General features: G+C 47.0%; 1 protein-coding gene across 5 annotated transcripts in view; it reads right to left on the bottom strand.

The window, feature by feature from the left end:
- NRP2 (neuropilin 2) overlaps nt 1–23,923 on the bottom strand; it is a 116,910-nt gene that overhangs the window by 4,420 nt on the left and 88,567 nt on the right. For 2 of the 5 annotated variants that reach the window (XM_045034364.1, XM_045034365.1), the window contains exon 16: nt 1,507–1,557. In XM_045034364.1, coding sequence (XP_044890299.1) covers nt 1,507–1,557 — 51 coding nt within the window. Of the gene's footprint in view, nt 1–1,506; nt 1,558–13,739; nt 17,352–23,923 lie in introns of those variants that run through there. The other 3 variants (XM_019838518.3, XM_003991039.6, XM_006935486.5) reach the window with 2 other exon arrangements.

Genomic DNA, 23,923 nt, shown 5'->3' with positions numbered 1-23,923 from the left:
TTGTTTAAGACCCCCAGTTTGTGGTACTTTGTTACAGCAGCCCTAGAAGACTAATACACTTATTATTTCCATAGTGTGGCCAAGGCATGACCACATCCACAGCTCATTTTGTAAGATTTCCTAATAATTCCACGAAGAAGACAGGGTACTATTATAATTTCTTAACAGGTGAAGAAACTCAGGGGCACCTAGGTGGCTCAGTTGGTTAAGTGTCCGACTCTTGATCTCAGCTCAGGTCATGATCTCACAATTCATGAAATCGAGCCCCGTGACCAGCTCCATGCTGACAGGCAGTGCCTGCTTGGGATTCTCTCTCTCTCTCTCTCTCTCTCTCTCTCTCTCTGTCTCTCCTCCCCACCTCCCATTCTCAAAAAAAAAAAAAAAAAAAAAGAAAGAAAGAAAGAAAAAGAAAAAGAAAAAAGAAAGATGAAGAAACTCAGGTTTTTAAGAAATTAGGTGACCAGATAACTCACTTGAGGTTCCAGACCTAGCAAGCAGTTAAACCAGGAATAGGAATCCGGCTTTCTGTATCCTTATCCCCTGCTCTCTGTACCCATCATAGTGCCTCTCGCTGCTACACCTACTGTGGCCTCTCCTTTTAGGCCAGTTCCACAGCTTTGCCCATAAAAGGAGCGTTAGACGGGGTTTCGCAGGGAGAGTCTGCATTGAGTTAACAAGGTGCTGTTTGGGTTAGTCACTCTGTTTCTATAACTACACTTGAAGTGTTTGATTAAGGTCGGGTTAAAAGCAGCTGTTCTATAAACAGCTCTTCTTAAATGCATCAATCTTGGTCTAAAGTTGTTCTTTGAGAGGAACTGTGGTGATCTCTCTTGCAGATCAACTCTGGCACTCAGAGAAGCCCAGACAGACATGTGCTGCTCTGAGTCGAGGGGAGAAATTATATCTACATGTTTGCTCGGCGGCCCTCCAGTCAGGGCTCTTGCTTTATCCTCTTGAAGTATGTGTATTTGAAGTGGGAGAATAGAACTTGGACTAAATACAAGATGGGCATTGTAGAAAAGAAACCTAAATCTGGCAATGGGCCCCAACTTGGAGTCTTGGATAGTGTGAGAAAGGCTCCCCCCCCAAGCCAGGGAACAGGAAACCACAGAAAGCCTAGGAGAATATTCACATTTATACTCATTTACTCAGGTCCTTTTTGGGAAGAGGTCAATGGGTTCAAGCAGCAACACATTTAGAAGAGCCTTGCTTTTACTTCTAAAGGGTTTATCCAGATTTGAAGTCCATCAATGTCGAAAGTTGCCTGAAGTAGGGGACCTGTTTCAGATTAGGCAGAAGGAACTCAATAAACTTTCCAAATTTCTAAATTTGACCTTGACAAAGCAATTGATGGTTTCTTCACTGCTCTCTGGATTCTTTTCCCTTCTATTTCTGATTGGTAGTTCTAAATTTTGGCCTTCTCATACCCCAGGCATTATTTTTGTTGACATCTTTATAACCAAACCTGAATGTCATGATGATCTGCTAAATCATAGCAATACTCACCATCAATTTCATCTTCATAGCCCTCTCTTCCGTGTATTTCTGGAATGTCTACTATAATGAAAAAGAAAACAAACAAATCAAGTTATAACAAGTTCTATTGCCATGGCTAACAGGCAGAGATGCAGCCTTTCGGAGAGTGACTCCCCAGTACAGTGGGCAGCTAAAGAATCACATCTGCTTCTAGATCATTTAGTATGTACATTACTGGATTTTTTCCCCTTCAGATGATTTGTCTTTATTGCCAACAGCAACAAGAAGAACAGAAACAAAAAAGGTCTTTGGCTCCAAATAACTCCTCACTTGTGTTGTGGTAATGACTGTAGTTCATTGCCATGATAGGTCTGCATTTATCCAAGGCAACTTGGATGGCATGCCTATCATCGGTTGCTACAACTGTGATGTTTATTTAGTGTAATGGACCCTCCTCCTATGCATGCATGTAGGTAGACATATCCTATAAGGGTCTTTCTCCTCTGGCTTTCAAATAAACGTATGGCAATTCAACAAAGTCACATTTCATCGTTACATGTTTTCATGTAGAAGTAGGACTGGAAAGAATGTCATAAGGCCTGTCCAGCTCCACGTATCTGTGCTAATATCTCTTGTCTTTCCTTCTCAGTTTACTTTTCCACTGGTTTTCTTTATGCCTTAGAATAGGTCAAACGTGGGCATCTAATCTGACTAGCCCAGGCTTGAAAAGAGCTAAATTAATTTATTGTGGATTTTCTCCAGTATTATCACTGTCTATCCTTTTCTTTTTTTATGATAATTTGGGGGGGGGGTGTGGGAAAGACAGTCTCTCTATTCACTATGCTGTCCATCTTACAGAAATCAGAGCCAATGAAAATTACTGGTCTAAAATGGCAAAACATCAACAAAGAGAATCAAATATGTGGTGATTTATCATTTCTTTGTTTCTCACAGGTTAATTATGCCTGCCCTGGCTGTCAGCTCAAGATGGTGTTAGCAAGTGTATGGACACGTTAGGAGTTATATTGAACCCCAAGTCAGGTGCACAACCTTGAGGTCAGCACTATAAACCGATACCCCAAACTTCAGGCTGAAGTCAAAACCAAATCCCAAACAGCTAATACTATCAAACAAGAGGAAGAGAAGAACTTCACACTGGCCTGAACTTTCCCTCATCAGCACCTCTCAGGGAAGATCTACTTGACCATGACATGAACTGAGGATTGATCTATCGCCACCACACTTGAAATTCAGTCTTTTCCTGGAAGCAGTGATTTTAGTCATGTTAGACAGAAGTCTTCCTCATCCTGGCCAGAGTGCTAAAGCACATTTTGATCCCCCTGGTCGTTAGTAAGGGATGCAACAAAACAACTTGCCAGGACCCCACTTGAAAGGATCAATGCCATGTGGCACTAATTTGCCATAAATCCAGCCTGTTTCTGGCATGTTTATAGCACAGCAACTGGCACCTGCAGGTCACAACAGCTTCCCCACCTCAGTGCCCATCCCCTGCATTATTCTCCAGGACCCTACAATGCAGGCTGTTTCCTTGGAATGAAGATGTGAATATGAATCAACAAGAGGCAGGAGGTATCTGTCATAGGGATCAAACTGAGCTTGTGAAAGTCAATCTGGAGATTTTTTTTTAACCTTGTGAAAAAACAAACAAACAAACAAACAAACAAACATGGAAGAAAAGCATCACATTTCCATCCACGAATCGTTTTGATGGGATGCTCATATGTCTTAACACCTTCACGGTTAAGAGATGCAGAACATTGGATAAGAATATGCGAATCAGCCTAGTACAAAAACTGTGGGGCTCTTGCCAGTGACTTTTGGGCCAAATCCTGTTCTTGCTTTTAGGGATTTGGTCTCTGCCAAGGATGTGACAGATTCTTGGAGGCTAGAATGCCATTTTGCTCCATCTCACACCCTCAGGGAAGAACTCTTAGGACACTATTGACCGTGGCTGGAAAGGAGTAGATGTGGCATTGATCTTAAAGGAAAAGGGGTGAAAGGATGGTACATTTTGCCCCAGGAGATCACAGCCTCTTGCCTCTGGAGGTGGAGGACTGGATGAGATGACCTCCCAAGAATCGGTCCATTTCTAAGGTTCTATGTAATTGATTGCTTAGATGGGCCGAGATTTCTGCACCTGGTGAATCAAAGGCTACCTAAGGTGAAGAAGAACACTTTAGAGGCTTGACTTGGCTTTTTGTATAATCACTGCTCCCAGGAGTTTGGGTGAGTGGGAAGGGTCAACAAAAGGATAAGTTAATCAACATTTTCAAAAGCGCATCTGTTCATCAAGCCTTAAAGAAAGAATGGCACGCTAGGGAAAACCCGAATAAAGGGAACATTTGTACAAAAAAGCAATTTGCTTTGAGAGCAATTTTCTCTAGTCCCCTTGTTAATATTCTTGATATCTGTGATTAAGAGCTTTCTTTCTTAAAAGCCCCATTGCTCTTCATGGGCCGCCTTCCTTTTCTGTTAAGCCCAATAGGTAAACCTCACCTTGTTTCCTCAGGATGCTGGTAGGAAGGAGTGTGGCTCTCCCACCAGAAGCCTGTAGTTCTAGCAAGACAAGGCAAGGGTGGAGGGGAGGGAGAAATGATGAGCTCGAGGCACAGAGTAGAGGTAGCACCTCCCTGATAGCAAAAGATAGCACAAGCATGTAGGGACCAGGGACCCTGAACCGAATTGAATTTCTCTTTTTTTGTCATGAGGACAAACTTGGAGAAGACCTTCCAGGACCCTGGTTTAGTGAGTGGGTGTGTCTATGCCTAATGGACGGACAAGGGCGAGTGGAATGGGCCACACCTCTAGGATCACACAGATCTGGAAAGAATCCTACCACCCACATGACTTCCACTTTCACCCTTTGTGCTCACATGACCCTATTTCCTCTGGGGCCCTGTATGGACTCAGTCTCAGCCAGTTTGACTCCAAAGCCTGAATTCTGACTCTTCAGTACTGCGTGAGGGCCAGAGGTGACCTCTCACCTCCACCCGGGTCTGCCTCCAAGTTCTCTGGGTATAGGCAGGACACTGCATCTATCAGCGTATAATTACTACCTTATTCTAACAGTAAAAACGGGCCTGCCTTGTCTCGGATCCTAGTTGACTGGATATACGCTCTCTGGCTCTTTGCCTGCATCGCTCTCCAGACACTTTGATGGGAACTCAGGAGGACTTCTCATGAATGGGAAAATACGGTCTGAAATTTGAAGCTCATGTTTTCCGTGATAGGCGTGACTCAGAGGGGGAAGGCTGATTTGCCTTCTTTTTCCAAGGCTAGTCTTCATTACCCAACCAGTCAACCGATCCTCGCTTATGAAAGAGGTTTACAAAGTGCCCAGGAGCCACACTGGGTGTTTGGAAAAATGAAGACGGATGGGACCAGGTGTCTACAGTCAAGGCCCCTCAGCATGGTCGGGAAGCAAAGACTTGTCCATGACAAAACAGTATAAAAGAACGTGGGGGCTTGTAGACGGGACTCTAAGTGCTGCTGGCATCCAGGGTAAGGATTGGGCACATGAAGCCAGGCCACGGCCAGGAAGGAAAGCATTCGAGTGGGGAGGAGGGTGCTTCAGAAGAGAGGCTGCTGCACTGTGGCGGTTGGTGAGTTCGAGCTCCTTTATCCGTTTGATGGACAGGAATGGCTTCGAACGTGGCACCTGAGCCTTTTTACTCACATACTGATCCCTTGGCTTTTGGCTTGAATTCGCTTTTGTCTGCTCCATCAAGGAATTCAAAGAGATGGCCAGGCCTGGCCACATATCTTCCACCTGGATTTCCCTACATGAGAGTCAGGTTTCTGCGCCTCTCCTCCACCAGCTGCTGTGAACCAGCACAGTGAAAGGAAGAAGTAAACTCATGAAGGACCGGAACGGAGTTTACTAGGGTTTAAGTAATCAAGTGAGCAGACTCACCACTGCTTAAAAAACAAACAACCTAATTCAACAAAACCTGGTCATTTTCATATTGTCATCAAAGCCTCAGGCTGCAAAGTCCCGTTTCCCCAGGAGTCCCTTCCCTTAGCACCGTCAAGAGGTGGGTGAGGTACACAGTGGAGAGTGATTCAAGGTCTTAGTCCATCTCCTATAGTCCTGATTTTTCAGGGCAAGAGGCCCAGAGGGGCTAGTTATTAAAACACTCGCTGACTGTTCCAGAACTCCTTCCACCCTAGAAGAGTCATGTATTTTCAAGTGTCTTTGTCAGTAAATTGCAACACTATGGCACAAAAGGTTAACGGCCATACCCAGTCATAAACCGAACCTACTCTAAGGAGCTGTGTTTTCCCCTGTGGGGTCTGGAACACTGCCTGGTGGTGTCAGACCACACATGTTATGCAGGAGAAACACCCCCAGACACTCAACGTGCAGCTGGGGGATTCCCCACCGAGCATGATTTACGTGTCAAAGAGGAATGCTCTCTCCCAGTCTTGGCTTCCCATTCTCTCCTTCCCCACCTTACAGGCACCTGCCTGTGCGCGCGCACCCCCCCCCCCCACTTTATCTAGCTTCCTCTCTCCTTCATTTTCTTCCATTTTGTTCCCTCTTAAATTAAGATCCTTTGGTGTTAAACTGCTTTTCTGCAATTACTCTTAGAAAAATTTTGACCTTCCCTTTCACCACTACTGCTATGCTGTGGTCTACCGCGAGTGTATCAGCGCGGGTGTTGTTCTGTTTACTTTCTGCATCATAAAAGGAGCTTCACAAGACTGCTGGGAAGTGAAAAGCCTGCCCCAAACCACTGGCTACTTTCAGATAAATCACTGAGGACAGTCCATTCCTGGGCCATTTGCATGGAGATCATCTCAGGACACCAAAATACACTGGTTTTCTTTGAAGAGTCCCTTCCACGTGAACTCTGAGCACTGCACTGGGAACAGGTTGCCTACTTCTCATCTGAGCTCCACTATCCACCGCGGGTATGAGAGCCTGGGCGAGTCATTGACCCTCTGAATCTCAGTTTGCTCCTCTGAAAGTAACCACTCATGTTCTTCCCTGCTCTAGTCTTCTATGTCTTACGGGAAGAAAATGAGAAAGATCTGAGGGCCCTTCTGATGAGGGCACTCTCAAGAGGCTGCTGGTTGAGGTAGACAAGGTGACTCCCATAGAAAAGAACCCCACTCTGCTCACCACCCCAGTCTTCACCCCAGGTCTGTCTTCTCCTAGGTTGTTGCTCCCTGAAGTCAGCCGCCTTAAGGTGTGTGTGGAAAGAGAAGACCACGAAACAGACAGGTAAAGGGAAGCTGTGAGATCCCATGTTTCCAATACCGGTTCGTTTGCCTTAGAAATCAGCCCTGCGAACTGGCAATTGAAAAAGTGGTGGGTAAATCGTGCCCCGAGTTTTAAACTTCCACCTTAACGGAAGCCAGGCTGATAAAACCAACCTTAACGTGGCCACTTAACCCACCAAAGTGCAACCAGCCTTCAAAGCAAGGATTGAAGAGTCTCTTACACCCAGAAAATCATTGAAATCATTCATTTTCACAGGCACAGGTGTCACCGCTTCTATTTTAAAGAGAATGAAATTGAAGAAGGAGGGTAGAAAAATGCAGTAAGTCATTGAACAAATCAGTGCTAAGGCGAGTAAGCCACATTTTCGACACCTAGTTTGGGGCTGTGATTTATGTGGGATAAGCTCTTGGCTACTTAGAACCCTTGCTGAATTTGATTCCAAGTTCTTGAAACCCCTGAGCCAGCTAAATCACCGGACTGTTCAGATGGGAGTAGTCTTTAGAAAATTCTCTCAGCCATTTCGTTTTGATCCCAGCAGGAGATGTAACCCTGAGACTGAAATAAATGAGAAATAACGAAGGACTAGGAGATATTTCTTGGCCTTTTGCAGTGTTTAATTCAGTTTAACATTTAGTTTTGGCTGAAGGCTCCCCCACCCCTCCCCACCCCACCACCTTAATTTCCCTAATTCAGTTTGTTCATCCCCAGTTGCTACAGGAGCCAAAAGTTCAGATGTTGATGAAAGCTATGCCAAGCTCCTCCATTAGAGAGTCAGGGTACTTGAGAGCCATTTATCCCTTGCTGGGTTTGGCTTGAGTTGAGAAACACCACCAGAAGATCCTTTATCATGGGTTTTTATCTCTTGGGCTTATAGCCAAATATATGCAAAGTCATGGAAAAAAATATTTTTTGGAGTTTTCAAATGGTTTCGAGCTGGAAAGCACAGGTTTGAAATATCTGGAGTCTGAACTTGAATTTAGCCATTATTTTCTATTATTTTTAGGTGAATAACTAGATGGAAACACTAAAAAGGGTTGGAAATACCAACTGCAAATGAGAAAGCTGTGAAATGACCTAATAATATTTTCAAGTGTGGAGGCGGATGAGCAGCTGAGGCCAGAATGGCTCCACTGAGCCCCAACGATGATGTGAAAATAAGAAAAACGCAGCCAGAGAAATATTTAGCTATAAAGATGGGATTCAGAACTGTGCAGGTTGGAAACACCCAGCAATGATGATGGAGGAACATTCTGGAATCTCTCCTCCACCCTAGGTCTTTGAAAAATCAGAGATTTTCTTCATAAGTATCAGTAGCTATGTCAACAACAAGAAATAGATACGTGAACAAAAAGAAATTCTTCTTTTGTTGGCTACCTTCTCAGAGTATGACGGTGAGAAAACCCTAGAATTTCAGGGAAATTCTCACATGTTCACATTTCAGAGAGCTCGCCCAGTGGGCTTTGACATTTCTTCTCTCCTCCAATCCTGATACTCAGGAAGTGTGCATGATGGGAACACCACTCAGGTGGAGTAGTTTCCTACCTCTTGGGTGAGTGAAAGAATGGCGTCAAAGAAACAAAACCGCATTCGCTTCCACTGTGAAAAAGAGATGTCTTGTCAAAGCCTCCCCTCATATTCTGTAAGGCCCTGAAAAAGTGCCCTATGTATCTCACCAAGTAAGCTTGCTCTACTTAAAAGGTGGGCTCTACTTCAGAACACAAGAGTGAACAACACTGTGGTAAGAGGTTCCGGTTCCAAAAAGGAACCTGTCTCTACCCACTCAAGAGGTGATTTTCCCCAGAAGCTTGCTGTTATCCCAGGACTGTAATTATAACATAAGAGAATAATTTGGTCTCTAGTAAGAACACAACTGCTTGGAGGAAAGTAACCAATTGAGCTTTCGTTTGAGGGAATCCGCCCCCTAACTTCTCTGGGAAAGAGTTTGATGAAGGGGTGGGGGTGGGGAGCAAGTATGAGACTGACAGAGGAGAGGAGAAGGGGCCACTAGGAGAGGGGGTTGGTGCAGAAAGGGGAGGCTGGAAGTTGAAGACGAACGATATCTGGCACAAAGGCAGAGGGGTGGAGACAGGTCCTCCTTGGGGAAAGAGGAGGCGATGGAGGCCCCGTGGTGAATTGCAGAGCGAGACAGAGGACGGCGTCGTGGGTCTGGACTTCCTATGAACGCCATTATTGAGCTTACACCCTCGGTCTGCAGTTGGCCGAGGCTAATGCGCTCTGGGTGGCTGCTTTTACCATTCATGTCGGCCCCCGCCTCGGTCCTAAGGCCCATCTTCCCGCCTCAGTGCCAACTGTTGGGAACTGCCCAAGGAGAAGCAATGGGGAAGTCCACGCGGGCCTCCTTCTCCCAACCCCTCGGTGGCGGTAAGGAAACACAAAGGGACGAAATGGTTCTTTAACGGCCTGTGCTAAAAGGCAGCCTCAGTAACTAGCAGGCTGGCTGAGAACAGGACTTCGGTCAAGGCCTCCTCCAGCTCAAAGCTTTCTCTGCACTGCCGTCATTACTGGAGCCGGCCGCTCTCTGGCAAGTCAGAGAACTCTAGTCGAGGCCCCGTGTTAATGAGTCCTGCCGCCCGACGACGAACGCTCTACTGCCGAAAGCCAAGACTTGGTATACTACCACTCCGGTTCTGGATCAGCGCCCTCGCTTAGGGGTATGTTAGTTCATGATCTCTAAAGAGTTCAATTTTGCACAATTACACACAGAAGACAAAACAAGGCGTGTGCGTGCGCGCGCGCGCGCGTGGGTGTGTTTGCAGTGACATATTCGAGCTCATCCATATGTCATGCTCATGCTGCTTTCTTTCCTGAACTTCCCCCCAATTATCCACCTGAACCCCATGCCCAAGAGGCAGAAGTCCTGGGTTTTTGGCAGGGCGGAGAAAAAAGCCCACAAAGCCCACAAATGGCGGTAGACACTGTCCGTTACGCTCGGAGTCCAACTCCCATTACCAAGATCCCTTTGTCATAGTGCACAGTAGAAGTCAGAGGAGCGCTCTTGGAGGAAAAGGTGTTTTGACCCAACAGGCCCCTTGGCTTCTCTTCCGCTCGCCACTTGGGGCCGGCAGCTTTGCCTACGCACACACACCTCCCACTAGAAAACAACCTCGCCTCCTGGTCACTTTCCTTGGGTCCCAGCAGCCCTGGACCTCCTCGGAAGAAAGCCCGACGCCACCTTTTGGCCCGGAAAGCCTGCTGTCCTGGGGACCGAGGCGGGCGCTTTGGTCCTAAGGCCCCAAGGATTGGAGACTTTCCGTCGACACGTGGGCCCTACTCGCAGCTGCCGGAATATTTTAGTCTGCAGCACAATACTGTGCACTGACCTTAAAGGATGTTTTTTACATGAATTTTTTAGTAGGAAACATAAATAAATAACAGCAAGGCACAGTGCAGTCATTCTTTGAGGAAACCAAGTGGAACTCATTAATCATGGAGAACAGGGCTCTGCCTACAGAACCCAGGGATGGAATTAACCCCTGTACCACAGCTGCCACAGCTCTGGTGAGCTGCCACTTACAGTCAGGCCACATTCGCCACAAATTGACAGTAAAAAAAAAAAAAAAAATCCCTGCGATTAAAATTCCCTTCAGCTAAAACTATATAAAGTCTTCTCTTACAAGGGCTCCACCCACTCCAGGAGAGAGAGCCCCAGAGATTACGTGGCCTGTGGCGATGCGGGAGGGGATAGAATCCAGGACGTCCGCTAGTTTGTGACTCTCTCAAATGGGGACAGGTTCGCTGCAAAAGGTTAACCTCAGCCACTTGAAGCATCTGGTAAAATGAAGCGAGGCACACCATTTGGCCGACTCGTTCTATCGCAGAGAAACATGTGCGCAAAGATGCAGCCTCAAAGATGTTCAATGCAGTATTGTTTATAACAGAAAAAAAAAAAGGGGGAATTAAACGCAACCTGAATGCCCACCAGTAGGGGAGCAGTTAATAAACTAGGGTACAATATGGAATGCCATGCAAGAGCTAAACACGATGGGGTAATCTGGCAGTGGGTACTGGCGTCTTGTCAAGATTTTGTGAAACGAAAAGGAGAAAGTTGTCTGACAACGGAGCAAATGTTGTGATACCATTTATGCAAACGAAACCGAATCCCAACCAAACAGATCACATAACCGGACACAGACATACAGGTTTGTAAAGGTCTAAAACAAGGCCTGGAAATATATACCTCAAGCTGTTTCTCGTGATTACTCTCTTTGGGGAAGAGAGTGGGACTGGTTAGCAATGAAATGGACTTCTGCTTCTTCCGTATTACGTACACATTTCCAGGATGTCGTTGTGTATAACTTGTAAGTTAAAAAAAAAAAAAAAAAAAAGCGAGAGAAACATCCAGCCAGTTATTATCCTAAAATTTCCCCAACAACCTCTTTCAGGATCACTGACCACTCTGGTCCTAAGCCTCCAGAACAAGACGTTTGCCCCCTTCCGCCCCCAGGGTGATGCTAGAATGTCAGTTGCTGATTTTTCAAACAGCCTTTCCTATTTCTTGGTGCAGTGCCTGTGGGCATTTAGTCTTTTTGGGCTCTTGGAGGTCGGTGACGGCAAAGCCTAAGGACAATTAGAGTAGAATGATTGTGGGTCTCCTGCCCACTGGGCTGTGGGGGGAAGGAGGAATGGTTTCTGCTGGCTGCCCGCAAGCACCTAGATTCTCCATTGAGCCACACTGTGCTAAAAGGGGTTTTGTTCCTTGGCCATTCTTCACATCTTGTATCTCTACTGCGCTTAGGTCTGGGGCCAAACGGACTCCTCCACACGGTTACTGCAAGTGTATTCTGGCTGAGGCATGTGGCTTGACGCCTTTTGAGGGTGTAGGTTCCTGATTATATCTAACCTCTAGACATACTCCAGTGTACCTGATCTATGTCAGGCTTAATTAAGTCGCACACTATTCTTAGATTTTAATTCATTTACATAAGGCGATTCTTTGCTGACTCTAAGACCATCAGCTGGTGTTCCTCTCTCCCCTCCTTTTTCTCCGGTTGGATTTGTTTTGTGTTTTCTTTGGGCCATCACCGAAGGGGACGAAAGGCAAAGGACAGCTGGCAGAGCCCCAGTGATGTGCACAATTAAAGAGCGAAAGCAAGCCGCACCTACACCTTGGCTCAGATGTGTAGCCCACAACATGGACAAACCACAACTTAAAAATGAAGCCCTTTTCACCAAAGATTACAGAAAGGCCACAATGTTTGTGCAAAACAACTGCAAAGTCAGTGAAGAGGGGCGATGGACGCAGACGCCGTGCCGCAGCAGATCGGCTGGGCTTGGGTTATCTGGACTGGGAGGGTGCTGTCTTGCTTCAACAGCAAGAACACACATTTAAACCATCATAAAGGGCCAGGTGGGAGCCAAGGAAGACACACGGGGCCTTGACATCTGGTATTTATGATCCATGGAAACACAATGTCTGTAACATTTATGCTTGGGCTCGTTCTGAAATACCACACTGATAAGAGTGCTGCACTTGACGCCTAAGATTAGAGTCCTAACAGTCGTTGCCCTTTTGGGGAAGAGAGAATGCTTCTAGAATTAGCCCTGGGACTAGAACCAAAGCAGGAAGAGCAACGATGAAATTCTCAACCATGGCTCTAAAAACAGGAACGCTAATGAAGCTTAAGTGATGGCTGGTTTAATTTAGTCTGGCAAATTTGGCCCCAGGCCAGCTCAGGGAAGTGTTGACTGAGCCTGGGTATTTGCCTGAAATAAATACTTTTGAGAGGCTTTCATTTTATCCTTTACTAATGGGAACAAATGGCTTTAAGGAAAGCCAAAGATCATTTACACAAAATGGGTAATTATACTTGTCATTAGAGGCACAAACAATGCTCTCATCATGGACATTCTACTCTATTCTCTGGCATAGGACAGACAGTGACATCTATACTGAGCCATCTGTACTAACAGAGTTTCCTGTAGGATCTGAAAACCAAAATCCTGTTTCCTTTTAGCACCCCTTAGACAGGTTTTACGGATGTAAAAAGTATTCCTTCCTGGATCTGGGTTTAGAGGGGAAAAGTAGGACTCTAGTGGAAATAGGCTCTCTGGACATGTACCTTTTCTTAGAACCTTTAAGGATGGTTCTTGGACCCCTGAGGAAGTCTCCTGGGCTGATGAAATGCTCTTAATACACCCCAGGAATAGGGGGTGGTGGAAAATCCTTCCCCAACTTCTTGACCACCATTTCACTGCCACGTTGTACTGCCTACGTTTCCCTGCCAATCCCCCACTGATAGAAATATTTTATGTATTTGATATAACTAATCACTAATGACCCAAACGGGAGAACCAAAGAAAAATATGTGTCCACAAGATCTGGCTTTTAGGGTAAGTTTCCCCAAGCCTCTCTCGAAGTTTTTATGGAATATTCCTTTTATAAACTGCTCTAGCTGGACAGTTCCAGGTACATAGTCGTCGTATAATTATCTTCATTACTTGCTCCAAAATGAAGTCTGGAATATTTTGGAGCCTTGAACATGCCATAAGTTCCCATTTTGTCTGGGAAAGTGCTCCTAAAGAGATCAATGTCCCCATGGAAGAAATGATTTGGTAGGCGAGGGGCATCATGTCGCTGCTTCTTCTCCAAAGGAAGCTATCTGTCTCTGTAGAGCCAAGTACATGATTCAACTCCACTGGTCCGATTCCCCCTGGGGCCCCATGAAAGGCAGAGTCCAATCTCCAGGGATTTGCCATCAAGAGAAATTTTGTGGAATCACACTGAGCAATTTAGCACTTAGCAACTTTTGCAAAATCCCACACCAATCATAAAAGTTGGCTCAGCTGCACAAATTGGATAAAACTCCTAACAAGCAGTAATAAAAATAAAAGAAGAAAAAACTGGCATCCAGCCTCAAGGAGAAAACCCACGTACCTCCCACAGCAATGCCCTGTAGCTCAGAAGGCAGTGGTCAAACTTTGGAAACATCAATTTCTTCAAAGCCTACATTTCAACTTTGTTCTCATAGGCAAACAGGAAAAAAAAACCCAGATGTTTGTATAAAAATATCATCATTTTATTACATTCCACACAATACATTTTCAAATAGTTTCCAATGTCCACAAGTTATTTAGACACACAGGCAACTGAGCAATGCAAGAGATGTCACAGTTATAGGAAGAGGGATAAGAATAGGAAGTAAAAATCTTTAAGTTTTCTTGTTTTGTTGTTTTTCTTTGGTAATTATCGATTATTTAGGTGTTTGCTTGCCTGCTATTTTTAGTTTAAAGACAAGATCTTTTTAAAGATGGGGTATCAACGTCAGAAATATTACTGGATTTCCTATCCTATTCTGGCTTTAATCCCAAAACTGTGGGGTGAGGGAAAAGACAATTTCACTTTATTTTCAGGGTCCTGTTTTGTCAATGGCAATGCTATAATTTTTTTTTTCTTTTTTCTGCCTTCACCAGCAATTAGGGGAGAGCAATTGTTAGAATAATATCAAGGACGGGATTTTTTTTTTTTAAACCCCAGAGATAAGGGTTGCCCTCCTGGAGCTGTTAATATGAAACCTCTACTAAGGCAAAAACTTTACCAGCCCGAGCTAGACCTTCAATTCTTCATTCATTCATTCATTCATTCATTTATATTTTAGTAGTTGCTATCACCTTTTTGTCTTCTGAGAAGCAACTCTAAACACATGCATGCATGCATTCACCTGTCCAGTCTATTTTTCTTAGAAGAGAGTGATCCTTCCCTCCCTCCATGAAATACAGAATTTTGCTTTCTAAAGCTGCAAAGCATGATTTTCTAGAACAGCTGCCCTTTTAGCATAGTACCTAGATAATACTATGAAAGTTGCTGGGCCAGAGGAAGAGAGAGAGAGAGAGAAAGAGAGAGAGAGAAGGAGAAAGTGTGACATCCCCAGCTGAAGTTCATCATGGGATTCACAAAGATTTGAGCAGTCTCATATTCTCAACTATGGCATGTACATAAAGATGATGCCACATGGGGCACCAGATAAAGACACAGCAAATGCACAAAGTTGTTGTCATCTTCTTGTAAAGAAGGGAAATCCTCAAGGGTAGATAGTAAGTAACTCAGACAGTTGATACACTGGCTGGATTTTCCAGGTGTAATTTCCTGACACCATACCTCCACGGGGTGCCTACGGGGATGTCAATCATTTCGAGGGAATGCCTGGCCCCAAATGCACAGCTGGATGTGGACACCTGAGATACAAAGCCCGTAGTGACTGGCATGGAATTCATCACACGGTATGTTGGGCTTGTGCCCCTCCTCCCTCTCGCAGCTTTGTTTTCCATCTTCAGCTGGGGTAGGACACTTGAAATCTCAAGGTAGCTCATGCTCTAGCCTTTCATCTTTTCTTTTCTTGGCAGAGCTTCTGTGGTTGAGCCAGAGTAGCTCTTTGAAATAGAATAAGAGTGGGAGAGCACCTTTCTTTCAGAAGGATGAAACAAACCAGATGCGAAAGTGAGCGTGTGTTGGAGGGACCTGCGAATATATTCTGAAAGAATGCTAAAAGTCTCTCTCTCCCAAGCAGCCAAAAAAAAAAAAAAAATTAATATTTTGTTCTCAGAAGGCACCTGGAGGCTTTCAGCCCAGGCAACCATCTTTGGAGAGAATCTCACACTTCCCTGGTGGATTCCTAGCAGGAAGCGGAGAAATCAACACCCCCAAGGCTGAGCCCCAAGTCACTGAGCGTCTCGTTAAAATACGCATTTTCTATCAATGAAATTGACTTCATTATTGAATCTATCCTTTGTACAATATCATTAGGCAATTTATCTCTAACATCCCTCTCCCTGCGTTGCTTAGAGAGGACACACGGGCAGCAACAGATTTATCTTCATTATACCCTCTCCTGATGCAGCAACATCTGGAAATGCCAGGCCAGCCTAAGAAGGTGTATTTGCCAGATGCTACGAATGCTTTAAGGGGTAGCATTTTAAGGGTTGGCAGTTGACATTTAAAAAATATGGTTACTTCTGAATATCCTCAGAATATTTAGATAAGTCAGGTGAACAGTCTTATGTTTTAGTGGCTATAGATTCAGGCACACATTAACACCACGAAAGGAAAGCAAACGATCCCTTTCCCCCCATATTTTACAAACGCTATTACAATGACCAATAGAATACCAAAGATTACAATTTTTAAGCTTCTTACTCAATTCCATCCCACGTCGGGCACAGTAAACCCCCCAAGTGAGGAGACTTTGAAAAGACCACATTCAGTCCTCCCTGCTCCTCCCTTCTCTCCTCCACCTCTGGCTCCCACCCTAAACAGGCTACTGCTTTTCCTAAGCCAGTCTCAGACTTGTTATTCTTTATGACCTATTCCAAGATTGGACTTAACTGATAAAAGCTACACATTCATTATGAGCTTCCCTTTCATAAGGCAACACGAGACAGATTTGCTTCAGGGCTGGAAGTAGAGATGATGCTGCACGCACCCAATGGCTGCCATCTTGCTACTTCCAAGACTCCAGGAGACATGACAAGGGGTCATGTCTGAGTGCGCTGGGAACTTTCCTCTTGGGTCAGGTGGATCGGGAATGGGATAGGGATGGGAGGGGCCGCATTTCATTTCATGCGGCCTCGAGTTTTTTTTAGGTACCTGGAGAGGACAGTGGTAGCCAACAGAAACCCAGCCAGAGCTAGATAAGGCAACAAAAAGCTTCAATCTCTTCTCCAAGTAAACAAAACTAGTACAGCATATTATTATTTTTTTTTTTTGGAGAATGTACCCCCGGAGAAGTAACACAAGGGTTAAAGGGGGTCCTCTCTGAACACACCCACACACACACTACCCCCCACCCCCACAATGAACCAGTCTCTCTCTCACGTCCACACACACACACACATACACACACACCCGACACAGAGCGATTCACACGCACGTGTATATACTATGTACAAACACACAGATCCAGGTTTCCTCTCCGGTCTCCCGGCACACTGCCCACCGGGAGGAGGTATGGGATAAGGCAAGGGGAAGAAACAGGGAACCAGTCTCTGAAAGAAAACCAGCTGGGCCTTCAGTTGCGAAGAGCTGAGGGGCGTATCTCTTCTCATATTCCAAGATGCAGCATTAGAGGTGGGGGTGGTTGGTTTGGAATCAACAAAGGATAAAAACAAACCGAGAGAGAGAGAACCCAAGGACAACGGTCAGGATGAATAAAAGCACACAGGGTTTGGGCCCCCAGAGAGAGAGAGAGACAGAGAGAGAGAGAGAGGAGAGACAGACAGAGATGTCTTGAGAGTCCACACAGAGACTAGGCGAGGAGAAAAAAGTGCAAAATCGAGGCAACGTGTTGGTAGTCTTTCTCGTTTGTTTTGGGTGCCGTCCTTGGCTTCGGCCCTCAGCAGTGCGAGCCGCGGTCTTGCTCTAGTTTAATGGTTAGGGTGGGCTCCACCGCCAGAGGGGCCCCGTTGGTGTAGTGGGAGGTTTTGTAGGTGATGGAGTGATCGGTCTTCTTGGCCGCATAGCGGAACCGGTGGTAGTGGAGCACCAGGGCCAGCGCGACGGAGACGAGCACCAGCACGGCGCCCCCGGCGGCCATTACGTAATACCAGTAGGCTGGGATGGGCTGCACGGGCACCGTGTCCACTGTGGGCTCGGTCCCTGGTAGGAGGGTGCCCCCTGGTGGAGAGACACAGAAGAGTGTTGCTAGGCTGAGAGCATGCAGACTACTCCAAAAATTAATTAAAAAAAAAAAAAAAAAAGAAAAAGGAAAACACATACATGCTTTGGAGCGGATAGGGAAGGGGCAGGGGAATAAGACGGTACTGAGTACTTCGCTCGTGACAAGCACTGTTAAACGACTGACATCATTTCCTACTCGCAACCTGATGAGATGGGCACTGTCGGACCCATTTCACAGATGGAGGTCTAAACAGAGGCTCAGAGAGGCTAAGTGACGGGGGTTATACAGCGAGTGATGGTAAATATGGGATTCAACCAAGAGCTGTATGATTACAAGGCTCTTTCCTTCTTTCTGTTAAACCGCAGTTACCCTACCGTAGACAGAAGCGTCATAATTCACACGCGTACGGACACCCACGGATGCGCACAAGCAAGTAAATGATGCTGGAACGACTTCCGGGATTCCGGCAGGCTGATTCTCGGAAGGGGTGGAAATAGAGTATTCGGTCCGGTTGGCCAGCATTCGCAAACAAATGTATTAATTAGGCTGGCTAGACTTAAAGGTGAATTCCACTTTGGCTTGCCAAGGCTTCCATGCCCATCGGAATCAGCCCGGTCTTGTCTAAACAGGCCAGTTATCACTGTCAAGCCATGACTAACGCATCTTCATTTTTTTTTTTTTTTAATTGGATGGAGGATTTTGAAAGCTGATTGGAAAGACGTTGCAACAGAAAAAAAAAATGTGGGCACACATGATATGGGTATGTTAAGAGAGAGAGTGAGTGAGTGAGAGCCAAGGGAGGGAGATCATTCTTAATCTCAGAAAAGACAGAGGAGGGAAAGAGAAGCTAGCAGAGGATTTCGAAGGCAACCACATTCGCTGGCCAGCCTCTGGTTGCCATGGAGACGATATAGCAGATTTAAGCCCAGGGAAACTCTGGGGAAAGACTGGCCACAGTCCCACTTGATGCAAAACAGTGCTACAACTTGATTCTCCCGAAGATTTACATCAGATGAGAATCTGGCCCAGAACGGGACTAGGAGCTTTGGAGCTTGCCAAACCCAGACATGATCTTTACTTCTGAAAAATGATGTATGCTTAACCTATGAAAGCTTCCATCCCTCGCTGCTTCCATCAAGTGGTGGTGGCCAGAAAGACCCATCCTCTCTGTCCCTGGGATCCCCCAGGGGGACGCACGGCTGGGAGGGGCCGCTGCCTTCTTCATCCATCCTTGTTCCCACACTGTGGGTGTATCTCTACTCAAGATGCAGCCAGGGTGCATTTAGATTTTCATGCCCCCCTGCCCCCCCCCCCCCCCACGAGGCTTGGAGACCCTCAAGTGGAAGAAGTCCCTCTCCTGTTGATGTCTCCCTCAGGGGATGGACAAAGAAAGCGCTCCACAAATGCTCTGGACTGAAGGGCTTCTGAGGTGAAGGCTCCTATCTGTGGGTCAGTGTTGGCCAACTCCTCAGCCTGAACACCACAACGCCTCTCTTTGATTTGGGGGAGCCTGGGGGGTGGGTCAGACCTGATGTGTCTCAGAAGTGGAAGCAAAATGAGAGCATTTTGCTGGAACTACCTTCTAGAGCCTGTCCACCTGCCCAGCCTTTAATCACTGGTTCCTCTAGTTTTAGCGATCCCCTTCTGCTAAAGTGCAGGGTTTGTTGGTGCCTCTCGGGCCACCAGGAGGGTGCAGTGTCGGAAGAGCTTTGACAAGGATGTGTCACACAGCATATACACTGGCAGCCACGTCCAGAGCCCCACCGTCCCCGTTCTATCTCGTCCCCTTCGTTATCACCTCCTCTATTTTCCTTTATTCCCAAATCACTTCTGTCTTTTAATGATTTCATTTCTGTAGCTGAGAAAGCTCTTTATCTCCCTCTCCCCCTTCTGCCTCCCCTCCCTTGCCCCCTCTCTCTCTCTCTCTCCCTCTCTGTCAATCTTTGTGACCATATTGAAAATTACGCGTAGAAACGGAAAGAGAAAGCAAGGCGCTGAAAACAGCTCCTTGAAGATGGCCAGCTTTTGAGTCACAGTGAACTGGTGGCAACTCATTATTCAGGTCACTAAGAGTATCTGCTGCCTGGCAACCACCCTGCCGTTGGATTTTCATGTGGGCTCAGAAGAATGCACGAGAAACAACAAAGTGCACGGGGACGGGCTGAAGTTCCCCAGTGCCAACCCCCTCTTCCCAAAGGGCATCCTTGGGTTTGCTTCTGATTTCGATTTGGTGCCACAGTGAGAGCCCTCCTCTAATGAGAAGAAAGGAAGGTGATACATCCACAGGGATTCACTCCCCACCTGAAGCACCTGATCATACACCACAAAGGGAGGAGCACAAATTTTTGTCAAGCCAAAAATGGTCACAACTACTCACATTCCCTCCAAACCACCTAGTTTCAGTTCAAAGGCTTGCTTTCCTTCAGTCAAAATGCTGGTTTTCAACATTACGTAACCCCCCCCACCCCCCCCCCCCCAGGGCTCAGAGTGCTAGGGCTGGGCCTCAGTGCTACTTCTGAAGTGTTTCTTGTGATAGAGACAACATTGGGCCACGGCGGGGAGGATGTCAGGGCCCACAAGAAGGGGAGATCGCAATACACGGGTTACACGTTCAGAGTCACAGCGAGAGCCCTGGTCTCAGAGTTCTGTTCCGCTTTGGAAGACACACTCCACTTTAGGTATGAGACCCCTTCCCCTTTCCTCCCAATGCTCCCCTCCCCCAAGTTATCAACATGAAGAAAATTTGCGTGACAAAAGCCATCTTATGGACAGTGACGGACAGTACGTCAGCTCCTTAAACATTTTCCTTGGACATTTGTTTTGAGAAATGAGGAAGCATGCTATGTGAGTTTGTGCTTTTAATATGAAGGGAGTTAGAAAAGAGAGGATCCACCTACCAATTCTTCTCTCCTCCCCCCACAGGCAATTTTGGGTGACGCACAGTTGGGGCCAGAGTTTCTCAGAACATTCTCCGGCTAAAGAGACTTAACTCCCACAGGCAGGTGGATTGCTGGTTTGGAATCCGGCTTTGTGGCAGCCTTCAGGGGCTATATACTAAGGCTATATACTATGCCAGACAGAGAAAAGAAAGGTGGTAGATCAACAGGGGTTACATGCCCTTCCAAAGAGCCTTCCCAGACAATAGCAGCAATCCAATGGGTGTCAGAGGGATGGATGGATGGATGGATGGATGAACAAATGGATGGGAGAATGTATTTGAAACAACATCCAGATTCCCGGGAAAACATTAACGACCCACTGGTACCTCACATAACAGTTATTCTTGGTGCTAGCAATTTTGCTGGCTCATTTTGTGCCTCTTAGGTGAAGCTGCACAAAAGGTACCCCCCTCAGATAGATGTCACCTGCACCAGGTGCCCAGGTTTGTGAGTGCCTCTATTTTGGCCCCACTTATCCCCTCAGTCATATGGGGTGGCTGGGCCATTGCTTTGTAACAAAGGAGCCTGGGTGGTTCCCCGATATGGGAGAAAGAGGGTGGGTAAGACCTCAGCCTTGTCTAGAGCTAGCAATGTGCTAGACTGGAATGTTCCTTTTGATTGCAGTAACGTCTATCACTTATTCACATCCCTCTCCCCCCGCCCCCCCTTATTTTTACCCAATTGGAAAATGCCTTCAACTCTTGAACTATTTTTCTTTAATTACCATCCTCTAATTCTCCACAAAGTTTTCTCACTGTGTGAGATAATGAGAAACAGATATTTAAATAGTCAATAATTTCAAGTGTATTTGCAAGGTTGAGCAGGCTTCCATCTGTAAAAGTTCTGGGCCCCCTGGAGAAAGGGGCAATGCAAAGGCATAAGAATTTGAATTCTGGCAAACCATAAATTCTAAGAAGCCATGCATAGGAGGAGACTGAGGGAAAAGAAGACACCCAGGTAGTGCTCCTCCCATTCCTCTCGTGCACACAGGGTCACTGAATTAATAACCCCCTGGGAAATGTGGCCATAACAACAGCTACAACGAGCGGTCACTTTCCATGGGAAGGGTATAGGGCGACAGGCTTCGCACGAATCACCCTGTTTGCTCCTCGTGACCCTCGGACGGGAGACCCGAGAATCTGAGAGGACGAGTGATTTCCTCCTGGTTTTACCTGGAGGAACATCGAGGAAGAGGGCAGCGCAGCACAGAGCAAAACCCTAGAGATGGCTTGGAGCCCTCAGGAAGCTCACGCCGTTGGAAAGTAGCAGCGTCAGGACCAGAAGCACGTGCGCGCAATCCCCAGCCGGTGCCAGGGCCCCGGGGTCGGATGACCGCTCTGGCCCGCTGCCCAGTTTTGTCCATTCTGGAACACAGCCACCCTCCTCACATATTGCTTACGGCTGCTTCTGTGCTACAGCGGCAGAGCTGAGTATTTGCGACCCAGAGTCTTATAAAGCCCGACACGCTCTCTGTCCTTTTCCAGAAGAAGCGTGCAGACCCCCGTTCTAACCAAGCTGGGATGGGACAGGAAGTCACCCTCTCTCTTTCTGCCTCCAGCCTCCGTCTGAACCTGTCTGAGGACCATCCCGGTCAAGTTCTCGCTGAACCACTGTATAGAGAAAGCACGTCCTACAGCCAAGTTTACCCCATGTCCTCTGGACCTGGAGGAGTCACCCAGGTTTCCAAAAGAAATGCTCTGAAAGACCCCGGTGCCGGGCGGGCCATCTCTCCCAGAGGAAGGGATCAAGGCTCGCTGCAAGTAAGAGGTGGCCTCGCTGTGGGGAGACTTGGCCTGTCGCCACGTCCTAGCTGCACAGCTTGGAAATGAGGTGCAGGCGAAGGAGTATTTCAGACAAAAAGGCTTGTTGAGTTTGTGAGATTAGACAAACAAACGAAAAAGGTTGGCGCCTCTGGAGAAGTTTACGAAAGACAGTAGACGAACGCGGCCACGTCCCCTGGCCTGTTCGGAAGAAGACTGTAAAAGTACAACATCTCCCTGAGAAATGACTCTTTAATTGGCCTTACAAGCAGTGTCCAGAGGGGCCTTGGAAGGGTGCCACTAGGCTCGCAGAAGCTGCACTGATCCCCCCACATCTATCCCAAGTGCCTCTGAATTCAGAGCTGTGGCTGGCTGGAGTTTCGGACACTTCTCTCTGGTGGCACTCTCTTCCTGGAGAGAGGAGGCGTCGGTGAAAAAAATGTCCTTCTCCCCTTAGGGAAACTGACGTTGGCAGCTGTTTAGATGAATGGCGAGCTTGCGAGGAGGGGCGGGTCGGGCCTCTGTGACGGGGGGGGGGGGGGAGGGGGGGGCAGCTTGCACAAGCAAACCTCACAATCACAAAGAATGCCTCAGTGTCCCCTTAGGCAAGCTGTGGCAGCCAAGCAGTTATGCGGTTTACGCACATCTGATCTCCATGCTTCCTCGCTCAGCAACACCTAGCCTCAATCCGGCAGCTGGAGACGTAAGGGGAGGGGGGCCAAGGAGAAGGAATCGCACACCACAGCCGCCTTTCCGGAACCCCGGCAGGGCGTAGGAATGCTTCTCTGCCTTTCAGCCACGTAACCCTCACCGCCTCTTGGAAGTGCTTCTAGGAGAGAAGGGCTCAAGGGGAAGCCAAGGAGAGAGGGCACTGGGGGGCCAACCCCAGGTCCTGCGCCCTGGGATGGGGGGACGCTGCACTGATGGGCAATGCCTCTGGGAGACGGCCAGTGGGGAATAAGGGGGGGGGATAAAAAGGGAGAGGGGGTGGGAATTGGCAAGGGGGGATAAAAAGGGAGAGGTGGTGTGGAAATTGGTCCAAATTGGTTTGGACCAGTTGGCACCAAACAAACAGAACTTAAAACGTGAGGCGCACCCCGGCCAGCTCTGTCACTACCTGGGAATGGGTCTCTCTTAAGACTGCTCCCCTCTGTGCCCAGGAGACTGACTGAGATGTTCACTTTCTCCTGGTGTAACTGAGCAGGGCTGCAGAAAGTGAACCCTGAGCGAGACCCACGGCTCTCAGAACTGGTCTGAGAGCCCAAGCTCACAGCCGTTAGTTAGCAAGAGACACTGATGTCCCTTTTAGCATCCATCAGTGGCAGACCCAGTGCTTCTGAATCCTTTACTGTAACAACCACCTTCCCTGAGAGCCCCCGTGACTGGGATTTCCACGGGCCTCTAATGGGTAGGGTACCAGACCCGGTGTCCCTGCTCCTGCGTTGTTCAAAGTCCTCAGCCTCTAACATGAACAAAACCTCTTGCATCTACTGTGAGCTCCTAAAAATAACTACTTGGTCAACAGCTACAGAGCTCTGATCATGCGCCCTCCACATTTTTACTGGCTTCTTTATTATTCTTTTTTCTTTTATGGAAAAAAGAAAGTATTGGTTAAGGGGAAATAATCCATCACCTTAATTATACCACTTTTCGGGGTTTTTGTCCTTTTCCTTTGTACGGGTTTTCATTTGTTAAAGCTCACGTTCTAGAAAAAGATACATGACGGCACTGTGCTTATAGCCGATGCTTAAAAAAAGAAAGAAAGAAAGAAAGGAAAAAAAAAATGCACACCCACCCGGGCTACATTGTTTAAGACGTGACTCATAACAACAACAACAAAAGTCTTTTTACGAATCACATGACAACGCA

Source organism: Felis catus, chromosome C1 (assembly GCF_018350175.1).
Source record: "Felis catus isolate Fca126 chromosome C1, F.catus_Fca126_mat1.0, whole genome shotgun sequence".
Classification (NCBI taxonomy): Eukaryota; Metazoa; Chordata; class Mammalia; order Carnivora; family Felidae; genus Felis; species Felis catus.
This window is presented reverse-complemented; position numbering and strand designations above follow the sequence as displayed.